A 13,645-nucleotide genomic window follows, 5' to 3' on the forward strand; every position below is an offset into this window, starting at 1 on the left:
ACTATGCCCAGAAGCAATGCAGTCAGAATATACAGGTTTGTGATGGACAGAGAGAGAAGAAAAACAGCACAAGGTTTCTTCACACTGTTCTGTTCTTTTTAACCTATGATAACCCTAAGTAACCTCATGCCAGTTGTCTTACTATTTTTGCAGCTTATTGCAGAGTATTTCTCAAAGTCTCACATAAATTAGGGAGCTCCTCACTTTTACTGATGTATTTACATGAGAAATGCATCACCAAAAATGATTTTTGTTAAATTAATGTCTTCTATTAATAAAATTGTTACAATACAATATTCAAAGTATTATTTCTGTTAAAGAAATGTTCAGTATTTCAGTAAACTTCCTTCACCATTTGCTGGTCCTTTATTTGGGCAAAGGGGGGAAAAAAAGCAGAATGAGAATATATTGTATTTCTGAAACATTAAAAAAAATATGAATCCAGCACATTCACCCATACTATTCCTGTGTCTCTGAAGCATTCAAATGGCTTTAGTTCACTTACCTTTAAAATACTTTCTTTTTCCATAAAATAATTTCTTTTTCCATAACAAAGTTAAAAATGTTGTATAGACAGTAGGTCTTATCCGTCTCCTTTCTCCAACAGGACATTTTCAAGTGTGCATCATTCATGCATTTAAGTGCAAGTAGTCTTAACAGTTGAATAAATGCATATGGTTCAAATACAAAACGCCAAGTATAGATACTGATATATATATTAGTACAGCCTCCAATTTGCACAGATTATAACCCAGTGAAAACTGGCAGCATTGCCTCACTTCTCTAAGATTAAGTACAAAAGGAAAGCTTTTTATCATATCATTGAAAAAAGTGTATTTTCACATAGTAATCTGGGATGTACCAGTATTACATGAAATAGTAAAGCTAAAACTCCAATTATCAAAATAATTTTTTTTTATTTGCTTTTTTTCCTCTTTGATTCATAATATTCAGCTGTAGTAGTCAGGTTCAATCATGGCCAAGAATTTGTGAGGTTTTACTGTATTTACATCTGAAGAAAAGTATATTGGATACTATAATGAAAACACGCTGATTCTATACATTGGTTTTATTCTATACATAAATATGATTCCCAGCAAATAGAAAGCCTGTGCAATATAAAGTAAGAAAGAGAACAATGTGATATATAACTTACAGTACATTTTCATATACAAAACTTTATGAAAAAATATTTCCAGCACTTTGGTCTCATATCAATATAAATTTATCAATAACAGCTGAAAAAAATTATGAAAAAATATTAGCATTTTCAGTTTAAGTTGCTCCAAGTTAGTTACCATACCAACTTTCTCTTTGGTTAAAGTTCCTTAAAACTTTTGTTTTTGGTTTTATTTGAAAAGAGCTGTCAGGAATTCAATTACTCTTTCATAAGGGTAAAAAGAAGAATTTCTAAAAGATGAGAGAAAGCTGAAAAGACAGAAGAATGGAAAACACGCAATAGATGCCCCTCTCAGCCAACTACATATGTATTATCACATAGCTAAATATAGTACAATCGTCTTTATGTAAACTTTTAAGCAATTTCTAAATATTAAGACCTGTTTATTGCAAGTGAGCAAAATGAAGCCAAAGTAATATTTACCCAAACAGAACTCTGTCACTGAATTAGAACACCAGAGAAGCATACGTGTATTACTCCCAGTCACATTCACACTCTTTCATACTTACAGTAACTCAGTGAATTTGAATATTGTCCCTTTCCAGTGTTATTTTTCAATGTTAGCAATTGTCTTCATTGAAATACAATATTTCAAAAACATAAAAAAAGTCCTGCTTGAGGTGCTAAGAGAGCATTACTCCCATTAACTTTAACACAATCCTTTGGCTAAAACAAAACACAATACTTCCAAAATTTTAAATAGCTGATAAATATTTTCACTTCATTTGTACTGACTACTATTTTTTTTTTTGCTAATATACATAATGGAAAACTGGCAGTCCAACAGAGAAGCCACCAAAATCCTTTAATTTACGACCTGTACTCCCATTGCACAAGCACATTCAAACTTACTATAGCATTGTACTATATAGCAAGGTTCTTCAGTCAACAGCAGCTAAGTGGTAAAATTACTCAAATGGATAGCAATGACTCCCCTCCACATGCTCCCCCCTCCATCAGACCACAAGCTTACACCAACTATAGGAACCACAGTAAAACCAACTCTATCATTCAGGGTTTACACATAACTACTTTATTATGCAAGGGATACATTATTTGGAAAAATGTACTAGACCCATTATGATGGCTCAAAAATCTCTGCTCCAACTTTTCCCCAAATAGTATTTCAGTGTTTTCTAAATAAAGCTTATTGAATATACACGTGGTAAAAGATTCCACCAGGATTCTCAGTGCAAAATAGTGCAAAGAAGTTCTACAGTGTACAATCTTCTAATGTTTTATAGCAGAGAATAAAATATTCAGGTAAGAGTTTTTAAATCAGATTTACTCTGTGTACCAAACTCATATAGCAAAACTATGGAAAACAAATCAGTAACAAAACTTTTAAACAAATTCATTCATAACATAATTCTGGATAAAACCCATTAATCTTAAAAACCTTGTAGACTGCCAGAAGGACAATACATGAGTATTTAGGGCTAGTGATATAAAACCCAAGCAAAATGTATTGCTATCTCAAGGTAGATATAAGAGTAAAGCATATCCTCCATATACAGCTATCACATTTCCAAAACTTTCTAGACACCAGTGTGATGGTAAGTAACAGGCATTCATGTTGACTCAAATTCCAAAATGAAATATAAAAAAAATATAAAAATATAGTTAATATTTATTGTATAGGTCTTCCCCATATCCACCCTAACATACATGCATCTTACAAAATGCTTTAAAATTATCAGCTGTAAAAATACTGATTACTACACAGCATCTGAAGAATGGTCTTGATGTACACATGTAATTCAACTGCATTTAGTCTACAAGGTATTTTTCTTCAAAGGTTGCCTATTCTGGCAAATAGGCTCAAGAGTACCAAACTGGTCCCAAATGCTTTATGCATGCAAAGTTTCTCAAAATATCTGTCATCTGTCTCCATGTTAACCCCTGAAGAAAAGCTGGTGAGAATGTGAACAGTAACTGATATGTCAAGTAGAGGTTCTGGTCAATTAAGTCTGGTAGAATTAACTCGCAGCTGAAATCTCCTTGGAATTTTATGGTCTCATCTCACTGCAACTTGTTAAACAACATCCAATTTTTCTTCTAGCAGGAGAATTACTTATATTATAATTTTAGAATTATGCTTTTAAAATGCTGCACGTGATCCGATTAAGTAATGACATCATGGGCATCACTGTTGGGTCTTTGCCGTATAGTCAGTGGGGGTAGAGGCTTCCCATAAAAATCTGTTTAAGAAACATTAGAGAAGAAAAACATGTTAGTATAGAATTTATTGCATCTGTTTAATGTACCTCTTTCTTCTTTAAGCTGGATTCCACTGACTAAATTCCTACTCTCCTTACAAAAGCCAGACAGACTAGTTTTAGGGTGAAATCCTGTAAGCAGGATATAATTCTAAGTAAGGAGCAGTTCTGTTGACCCAAAGCTAGGCTACTCTTGTTATTAAATATTGCATCTAGCAAGACGTGGGCTTACAAATTGATAACGGGACACTCAGAATGTGTTCGTAATCTGATTAGAGAAGTAGCCAAATTTAGAACGGATACTGTGGTAAAGACTGCATTGCTCCTATATGTACAAACGGCTCACTAAGAAACAGCAGTGAGTTACACAAGCAAACATAAATAGATAAGAATAAGTTTACTGTTGTGGGCCTTTAAGTCCAAGAAGTTTCCAGGAGTCTAAGACCACCTGTATTTCAGTTCTCACAAAAACCATGCTAGCCCTCTGAATGGGATATGTTAATTATTTTTATCCAGTAATAAAATATGCCTGCTCTTGACAACAGAGTTTGAGGTAGAAAAATTGCATTTCCAAAACCAAGGTAGCAAGCATGCCAGAAAAGAGAAAAGGTATCCTTAGACAAACACTTGTTATTAATACAAGGTTGCATACAGACTGACACATGCAAAACACTTCACAAACAAAACAAAAATGTCAAACATGGTTGGTAACAGGACAGACAGAAAAAAAAATGTACAAGCAACTTTTTGAATCCTTTGCCTTAAATGCAGTTTTCTTGTTTATGCCACTTACATTTAAAAAGTCTTAAATACATTATAGCCTGCCACAAGATTTTATCACAGCTGTCCAAAGGACACAGTAAATATACTGCATTTCATATTTTTTTCATCTCTAGATGTAACGGTTTCTTTTAAAGTAGTGATCACAATCAACAACTGACAACAGCAAGTGAATTAATATTGATTAGGCTTTTCTTTAAGTTATGTAATACATGTTTTTCAGAATAAGACCTTAATTTTATGCTTTGTGGCTATGTAGTGCTTTTGGGGAGGGTGGGAAACCCCACACAAATACTGAAGTAAGTTTTACACTGGTGTAAATTCATTGGTTTCAGTGGAGCTACTCCAGTTGTATAGAAACATGAGAAAGAGAAGCAAGCCCATAATGCTGACAGAACCACTGTTAATTATAATAGGGTAAATGAAAACTTCAGAGGGTACAGACACGCAGAACTGAACTGTTCCCAAGTATCACTGATGGGTAATCAGGTCACAAGTGTCCACATGCACAATGCTCAAGGTGTTCCAGGTAGAGCTGTTACCTTTTAGGCCAGTGGTCTCCAACCTTTAAGTAGGAGATCACCTTTGGCATTTAAAAGCAACCCAAAATCTACCATGTGCCACTGCCGCTACCCCCCACCACTATCACCACCTAGCAGGTAAATCTGTGGGGAGGGAAAAGGGTGGCAGATCAAGGCAGAGGGATAAAAAATTACTTGGGGGCATGCCTCCCCAGTAGGTAAGTCCCACCCGGAGGAGGCCCCACTCTACTTACCCCTGCTTTTGCCTCTACCATACTGTCCGTCAGTGCGGGGACGTCAGTCTAGCCCCCAATCCTTCCCTCCTCCACAGACTGACCAGCTGGCCAGGGGCGTGCCTGTGCATGCACATGAGCACTCAGCCCCCCTCCCCAGCCTCGGACTGACTCCAAGAGGCTCTGAGATCTACCAATGGATCTTGATCCACTGGTGGTGACCACTGTTTTAGGTGTTGAAGTGCTGTGGCTCCAACAACAGGGGAAGGGAGGGATAACAACCCAGCATGCCCCAAACTGGGTGGGTTGGGGGAATGAGGTGGTTGCATCCATAATTTGGGGACCTCAGGGACTGGATGACCTGAGCCTGGGGATGTCTGCACTTTTCTGCCTGCCCTTCTCTCCTAAACATGAGTTAAATAAATTTCAATAGCCTGCACTTGACTGAAGTCTGCAGTGTGCTTGCCTGCTTTGGGATGGCTGGGGGAGGAGTGTTTGGACTCATGCCTTCCGGTTTCTGGAGATGAGGGCGGCATGATGAGGGGCTGTAATCAAGTAGGCAGTGAAGACACAGATGGTTGGTAGATAGAGCTTTTACTAAACAAGCAGCACAAGGAAGCTCATCTATGAAAAGTGCAAATGGAAAAAAAAAAAGAAAAGGAACAGTGAGTGGAGCTCTGGCTACGTACCAAACAGGCCAGTTGCAGCAGCTGGAGGGGTAAGGAGGGATGCAGTGTGGTTTGCCAAACCTGTATCAAGGAACACTTGGTGTCCACACATAACACTGAACCAGTTCAGTAGAGTACCTGATTTTCCAAGTACACTTATGAAGTGTTGCAGATGGCTTGAAAACAAGTTTAATGCTCTTTTACATCTGTCCATTTCAGGTTAAAACCACATTTAATCTGGCCTGTGTGTTATGTGTCCCCATACCTTAAGATATTGCAGTTATAATCCAGGTAACTATAAAAGAATTTCAAAAGCATGCAGCTGCAAAGGAAACTTTAGCCCCTGTGCCTGAAGAAATTTATACAACCTTGCAAGTATATTCTTCAGTAGATATAAGCGACACTCATTTTTAAGTCTTATGCTAGAGCTACTTGCATTGCTGGCAAAAGTACAATCTTTAATTTCAATAATTGTATAATTAAAGTTCTATATCGTTGGCAGATTGCCTATTAGTTCAGCCTAAACATCTAGCACAAAAAACTCTCCATTCTGAACCATGCAAAAATGGTAAGATAAAAACATCCTGATGGTTAACATTCGCATTAACTGAATATGAATTTTAAAATGAGCTTTAAGGAAAAATAATATGTCTCTGATAACACTAAAGCTGCATTACAACCAGAGACCTGCGAGTTTCTTTTACTGCAAATTACTCTGATATTTCTATCATTATATACCAGCACAGTACTGTACTTCAACTACACTTGTAAAAATTCCAAACATTAAAAAAAAAGACAGAAAAATAATTCAAGGAATTGTTGTGTTCTACATAAAAACTCCAAGAAAAGTGAATGGGAATACTGAAAGAACATCTACTATTATGGTATTTTATCAACATAAATGTACTAATGCTACAGAATTCACTTTTGTAAAGAGGTTGGTCACTTTCAGTTTGTCAATAGAGCTAAAATATCCTTTCAATTTTTCTCTGTCAGCACGTTTTGACTGTGACAGGGAAACAAAACACTTCAGAAAGTAGCCACTGTGCACAAGTTTAGTAGGTGGTCTGCTAAAGATTACTCAATCTGAAGTCTTGTTAGCTGAATAGTGACAGGGTCCCTGTTGAAGAACCTATCCTGATCAGAACAACTCAAAGAACTGCCCTGTTTCTGAAGGGTAAAGTAACCTTCCTATTCAATTCTTTCTTTCTTGAGTGTGTGCAAGTGCTAATCCCACTACACAGGACTGGCAACCAGTACACCCTTCCAACAGAAGTGGTAAAAAAAAAAAAAAAGTTTCACCGTACCAATCAAACACCAACTAAAGTACAGCTCTTCTAAACTTGGCATGTGACTGCACCTCTTAATCTAAAAAAACAGCAGTAAATTAGCTCTACTGTACAGCCAGCCTTGCCAACCGATACAATGGAATATTCCCGAAGAAGGAAGCAGGATGTTGCTTGTGCTCTGGTAGAATAAGCCTTAGTGAGAGTTATGCTATTGAGCTGATAACACATTTCAGTGTCATCTGTGATGCTTTTAGAGCTCATGCTTCCCTTTTAGAATGCCCAGGTGTAGTCAGAAATACACTGGAGATCAGTCTGTATGACTTAATCCTGGCCATGTAATAATAGTTCAATACTGGATTTATTAGGACATGTAATTTATTTTCCTCCAGAGCAATGCATGGTACTTATCTTCTCTATGAAACATCTTAGAGCCTATCAGGGTGATCGCCAGGGGGGTGATTCGGTTGTAGGTTAGATGGCGTTTAAATCCAGAAAAGGCACTATGAATGAAACAGTTGCTGAGAAGAGGGAACCATGGGTGCATCTTTGCCTCCCTGCTCTGCATGACCTCACATGGGAACCCAATGAGGCACATGCAGTCCAGAAAGATGCCACCATTCAAAAAACCTTCTCAGCCCCATGAATGCCTGGATTAGAATACACACTCAAAGAAGAACATTAGTACTACTTATATCCCACATCTCAAAATATAATTACTATACTCATTATACAGATGGGGAAACTGGGAAATGGACACTTTAGATGACTTATCCAAGGCTGTACACAATCATGGCGGAACTGGGAAAAGAACTTATATCTTTTATCTCAGTTCCATCTGTTCTGTAGCTACAACACAGGCCGCCTCACTGATGAAATAAATCAATGGAAGTAAAGAATAAAGCCCCTTCCCTTCCCCTTGCCTCCCTACCTCTTTTTCTGCTTTTTCTTTCTTGCCTTCTTCTCTCTATACTCCTTAAAAGAAGAGTAAGATGGTTTCACAATTAAGATTCACTATAATATAAATTACAGATTGCATCTCTTACCATATCTTATATTTTCTGGAAAGAACATATTTGTTTAAGTCTCATCTGACTTGTATCCAATTTTAATTTTTAGAATTTGAAAATTACCAACAAAGAAAAAAACCACATGCCCCATGAAGACCTCCCCCAGTGCTGGGATCAAACTGGAATACCAGCATGTATCAAAAACAAATCTTTCAGGGTTTAAGTTTTAAAAATGTCACTCTGAACCAAAATAAAAGACTTGGATTTTATCACTAAAGTACTGTCCCTGTTACTGAAGTATTATATGGCACACTGTAACAGGTGTGTGCAAACACCTTCCAAATACTAAGAAAAAGGCAAGACACCTCCTGTTTGTTTTGATAAAAGGGAAGTAAAGAAAGCAAGAATATATTCGTTTTCCCTTAAGATAAAACAGAAGAAGAATTTGAAAAAATCAAAAAGGTGCTTTTAACATGCAAAGTGTTAGTTTTATGTCTGCGGCTATGAAAGAAAGAAAAAGGTATGGAATGGAATGAATGTAGGAGAGAATGAACAAATAATGCTTTTAAAAAAAAAAAAAATTACCAGTACGACGGGTTTCACCAAGAGGTTCTAGTTTTCGAAGTCTATTAACTTTGGGGGTTCCCCAGCCAACTAAAGAAAAAAATAAACATATTCAAAAACATCACTACTGTCAAAATATCTGGCTTCAAAGCAGTGCCAGTATGCCCACCTGTCTTCTTAGGAAATATGAAAGCATCTAAAGAAGGAAAAATACTTCATATATTCATATGTACTGTGCTGGTGAATCCATTTAAAACAAGGCATTTAAAATTTAGTGGTAAACAGTGATGAAAAGCACCTTACTATTCTGGAGAGCAGTATTTATTGAACTGTCATGCTCTTTTGATGAGAAACTAAGAAAACATCTTCCTTGTTTTCCCAGCCTCATATGTACAACCTAATATTATCATGTCCCATACAGATTTCCAAAAGATTCTATCAGCAAATACCAAGATTAGACAGGTGAAGCCAATTAGAGGGCCTGAAAAACACTATTTGATGTAGATGAGGGCAAGCAGATCATCTTGAGAATCATGACAAGTATCTGTGAGATAAGATTTCTAAATAAGCTGAAATCTTTCTGTCCATGTTTATCAACTGTTGTAAATATTAGCATTTTTTTCTGCCAGAAGTAATGTTCAAGTTACAAGGTACTTAAATTTTCATGGTCTGTGATGAGTGCAAATGATGCAGGGTTTTTGGGGGGTTTTTTTGGTTTCGTTGTTTTTTGGGGGGGGGGGTTCAGACTGTTTTTATATTAAGTCTTTTTAACTCATCACATTTAAGCTTTCTTGGAAGGAGATCACTTGATCTTTTGGTCTACTAGAAAGAAGCTGTTTCTCTCCAGCTGTTCCTACCAAAGAAACTCACAATGAGACAACATCAACAAATCACAAAAGGAAGGCCGGCTGCACTTCATAGTAAATCCTTTTAAAATGTTATATCAACACATGCATTTACCCATTTACCCCAGAATATATTTGCTTTTACTCTAGTGTGTCTATGAGGGAATTATAATATCCCACCTACAGAGATATAATCATCCTTCTATGCTATGCCAGTCAATTTTCTCATGTAGACAAAGCCTAAACAGAAACTGAACAACTGCACTCTTCAAATTCTCTCTCTAGTATATTTATGGGAAGCCACCTGGCACAGATATTGCTGAGATGGTGTGTATGCATCATACAAGTGAGGATCCTCATGGGTAGTCCTCAAGGGAGAATAAACTATAGTGGTTTAGAACTGTGCAAAAGCTAGTCCTCTTTGCATTTTTAGAAAGCAAGTGGTTTAAGAGTCAAAGTTACACAAACCAAGACACCAGTTATTAAAGACTGTTTTAATTACCTGGTGGTAGAGGTGGAGGTGGGGTTGGATTCTTGGGAGCAGTATCCTCAATATTAACTGGTTCCACCTTGTGATTCCTTTTCAACTTTAGTTTCTTTTTCTTTTTACTGTTATCTAAGCCAAACAGAACAGACCAGACCAGACCATGTACCATATACGTACATTAATGAACTCCACAAATACAGACATATTTTTAGATTATTGTAGCTGCTGGAATGGGATGCACTGACAGTCAGATTCTATTTCATCTGTTAGGTATGTAAGCCAACTTGGACACCTACTTGTAATTCTATACCACTGTGCTAGAGTCCTTGAAAAACTATTATTACAGAAGGTAGGTGGTAGGTAGGTCCTCCTCACTGTTTTTTGAGATTCAATATTAAGGGTAAGATGAAGATGTATTATAAAAGTAGAAGCATTAATGGATTTTCAGGGCTGGAACATTGCAGAGTAGAATTGTACTTAGGTGCCTAACGCCTTTTCAGTCTCTAGTAAGTAGAACATGGTGTCTCTAATTTATATTTAGATGTACAGAATAATGGTCCTAACACAACACAGCACCTACATAACTTTAATTTTACATTGTTATATAATCATTTTATTATAATCGTATGCTTACACTTCAGTTTCAGCTTCTGCCCTTAGATTAAGGGAGTTCAAAATTTATAGATATCATTGGAACTTGGGCCATATGTACAAGAGCACTGAAAAATTGGCAAGCTAGTTCTTGGTTGAAGTATGGCATTTCTCAGTACATTAACCCAGCTGTACAATAGCATGCTTCAATTATGTTAATCAGCATGTGGCACAAAGAAGTAGGATGGATACAGGGAAAAGCTGTGTAAAAGTATGAGTAAACAACAAAGTGGGATTCAAAAGGGAGCTGTCACCTGAGTCAAGGTTTTCAGAGGTTTGCTGGTCACTCTCTTCTTCATGCTCCAGCTGCTGTGCTAGTGCAGATTTGTATGTTTCTATCAGTTTACAATCATTTGTTTTTTGGCTACTGCTGCTGGTTGGGCGGTGTGTGTCCATTTGCTCCTGCTCGGGTTTAGATTTCAAGGTAATATCACCCTTTTCACTGTCCTTCCTTTGCCTCTTCTTCTCTTGTGCAGTCTGCTTTTCATTCTAAGAAAGTATCAAAACAACATCTAAATACAAAAGGCCTGCTCAAAATTATGGAAAGAACATTCTAAAACGCAAGTGAAGAAAGATTCTTTAAGAACATTTCTGAAAGGTCACACAGGTTATTTAAAGAGTTTTCAGGGAATCATGCCCTAAGATTCACAAATTTAAGATTTAGCTTAGAAGAAACAGGATGCTGAAGAAATGATTTTTAGATTTGGAGTTGATGATTTAGAGAAGTCTGGCTGCACACAGCCTTACAGTCTAAGTGTTCTGCATTCTTTTTTAACAATGCCATGCAAGGAAGTCATGTCATGTCAAGAAAGTGCATACAAGATTGGTACCACTTAGTAAGAGGAGATTACAAATTTCTAATCCTTCCTTTTAAATCACTTCATTTTTAGTTTGGCGAAAACCCACATTTATAAATGTATCCACAGGGTCAGGATTTTGCTTTAGCAGAATTCTGATCATGTAATACAAATTACTAGAATCTCTCTTCCATTACACACAATTGACAGATCTGCAAGTCATAACTGATATACTCAGCTGTGCAATATTGTATGATCTTGCAAAATCTAGTATTGTGCATGTAATTGATTCCAGTGTGGACACTTGTATTGGAGAAAAGGAGTAAGACTTGAATTATTTATTTAGGGAGGCTCACAAATTTCAAATTTTCTTATGTATGCCTGTCTAAAGACCCCTGAACGAAAAATATGGTACAGTAAACATGAAGCTGAAGATTACTGGAAATGAAAAAAAGATGTCTAAAAAAATAATACATATATGCATAGACTTTTCAAGTTTCACAACTAACAGACCATTTCAACTGCTCCACAACAACTGAAAAATACTGTATTATGCTACAAGACTATACTGTTACACAAAGAAGAAAAAAAGTAACATAACTGATCATAATTTAACCAGCTCATAAAAATATCTACTCTTTCTTGAGCAAGGCAACTGTTTATTCATATAATCCCACAGTAAATGTTTCAAAATAAACTTTTTTATCATAACAAGATTTCTCTTTAAATAGATACCGATGAACATCCTTAACATTAAAATGTTAATGTTGGTACAGCTTCACCACACACAACACTAGATTGCCAGGACATAAAAATAGCAAAAGGTATATATGCAAATGTATAGGCTATAAATAAATATCACCATTCTGATGTTTACTGACTGCAAGTCTATTGTGATTGCTATTCCTCTACACTCTCATACCTCTGTGAATATAGCAGATACAGGAAGGAAAGGGTTGCCCAAAACTGGCTCATGCTCTGCCTCATCAGTTATAATTCTTCCTTCACGTTCAGCTTCTTCTCTCTCCCTCTGATCTCTATTTTTAGAATAGGAAAAATGAAACATTTCAATGAAAATGTACTACAAATATTAAGAACTAGAAAACACTAGTCATCTCAGGTAGCACCCAGTTTACATCAGATGCGAGGGAGAGGTTGAACACCACTGCAAAAGTCATAAGGACTGGAGCTAATGTAAATAAAAAGTAAAGAGATTTTGAAGTGCGAGTCTTCATCAATAAAAGTCTAAATGGCCTTTTCCCATCGTTCCCCCATTGCAATTATGATCACAGCACATTCTAATACCAGATTCCCATCAATGGAGAGGAGTCGGCTGAGAGTAGAACATTCCCCTTCAGGACTAAAGAATGTTCCGCCACAGGTCTAAAGTAACTCGGGTTGTGAATCTCTAGGGCGTCCTCTCTGAAAGGCCCATTTGTTTCACCCTCCCTTGGAAGAGAGTTTAGAGAGACATATTAGCTAGTGCCTCAGTCTGGAGATCATCTGTTTCATTACCAGCAATAGGACTTTAACAATGGAAAAACTACATAAACCTTGTTTTACAGATGGGGAAATGGAGCTGCAAGCAAATGAAGTGACTTAGCAAAAGTTGCTACATCAGCCTTTGGCAAAGTTGGGGATAAATCCTAGGTCACAAGTCCCAGATTAGTAGCCTATCCTTACTCAACCAAGCAGTTCAGTCATAGTTTTTTGGCTCACCAAGAGGCCTGTACCATATGGAATGCTTGATTTATTATCACTTCATTTCCTTGGATTTCCTTACTTTGCCAAGACAGTGCAAGCTAACATTGTCAAAAGTCCATTCCACAGCCACCCGTTTAACATGACCAGTTTAACTAAAGGTTTTCTGCATCAGTTGTGTGTGATGGGGCCTATGTGCTCAATTACTTCAATTTAAACTTTGCTTACATTGATTTGATAGAGGTCAATTTATTGCTGATTTAAGACAGATCGCTATGAGACAAAATTAAATCAAATTAAGTGTGGCTACCCAAGGGTGTGCTCCATTTAAATTACCATGTTTACTCAAATATAAGATGACCCTGATTATAAGTAGATCCCCCCCAGTAATTAGATTCAATATATGGAAAATTTGTAAATTTATTACAAATCCCTAGGTATAGCATTGAATTATTGGAGGTTTGCTTTGAATATATGTCCTCTCCCACTGCTATAGCAGGAAAAATAAATGGGGGGGTTAAGTGGCTCCCCAAACAGCGCTTCCATTTCTGTGACTTTCACCCAGCAGAGCAAACCCTCCGGTCCATCCCAACTATGCTCCCAACCTTTACAACCCCTATTCATATGTGGGTATAGAAAACCTCTCCCCACTGCCACTGTCCTGCCCCTCATCCAGGGGAACCTCCTCCACTGTCCTCTAATA

General features: G+C 36.9%; 1 protein-coding gene across 3 annotated transcripts in view; it reads right to left on the reverse strand.

Moving 5' to 3' along the window:
* Positions 1–1,054: 1,054 nt before the first annotated feature.
* ARL13B (ADP ribosylation factor like GTPase 13B) overlaps positions 1,055–13,645 on the reverse strand; it is an 87,494-nt gene continuing 74,903 nt past the window's right edge. Inside the window, exons 7-11 of one of the 3 annotated variants that reach the window (XM_019525727.1) lie at positions 12,164–12,278; positions 10,699–10,933; positions 9,809–9,922; positions 8,483–8,551; positions 1,055–3,381 (exon numbers count right to left, since the gene is read on the reverse strand). In XM_019525727.1, the coding sequence (XP_019381272.1) occupies positions 3,305–3,381; positions 8,483–8,551; positions 9,809–9,922; positions 10,699–10,933; positions 12,164–12,278 (610 nt within the window). In that variant the 3' untranslated portion in view covers positions 1,055–3,304. Of the gene's footprint in view, positions 3,382–7,840; positions 7,863–8,482; positions 8,552–9,808; positions 9,923–10,698; positions 10,934–12,163; positions 12,279–13,645 lie in introns of those variants that run through there. The other 2 variants (XM_019525728.1, XM_019525729.1) reach the window with 2 other exon arrangements.

The sequence above is a fragment of the Gavialis gangeticus genome, unplaced genomic scaffold (assembly GCF_001723915.1).
Source record: "Gavialis gangeticus isolate Ggan-Ray unplaced genomic scaffold, GavGan_comp1, whole genome shotgun sequence".
NCBI lineage: Eukaryota > Metazoa > Chordata > Crocodylia > Gavialidae > Gavialis > Gavialis gangeticus.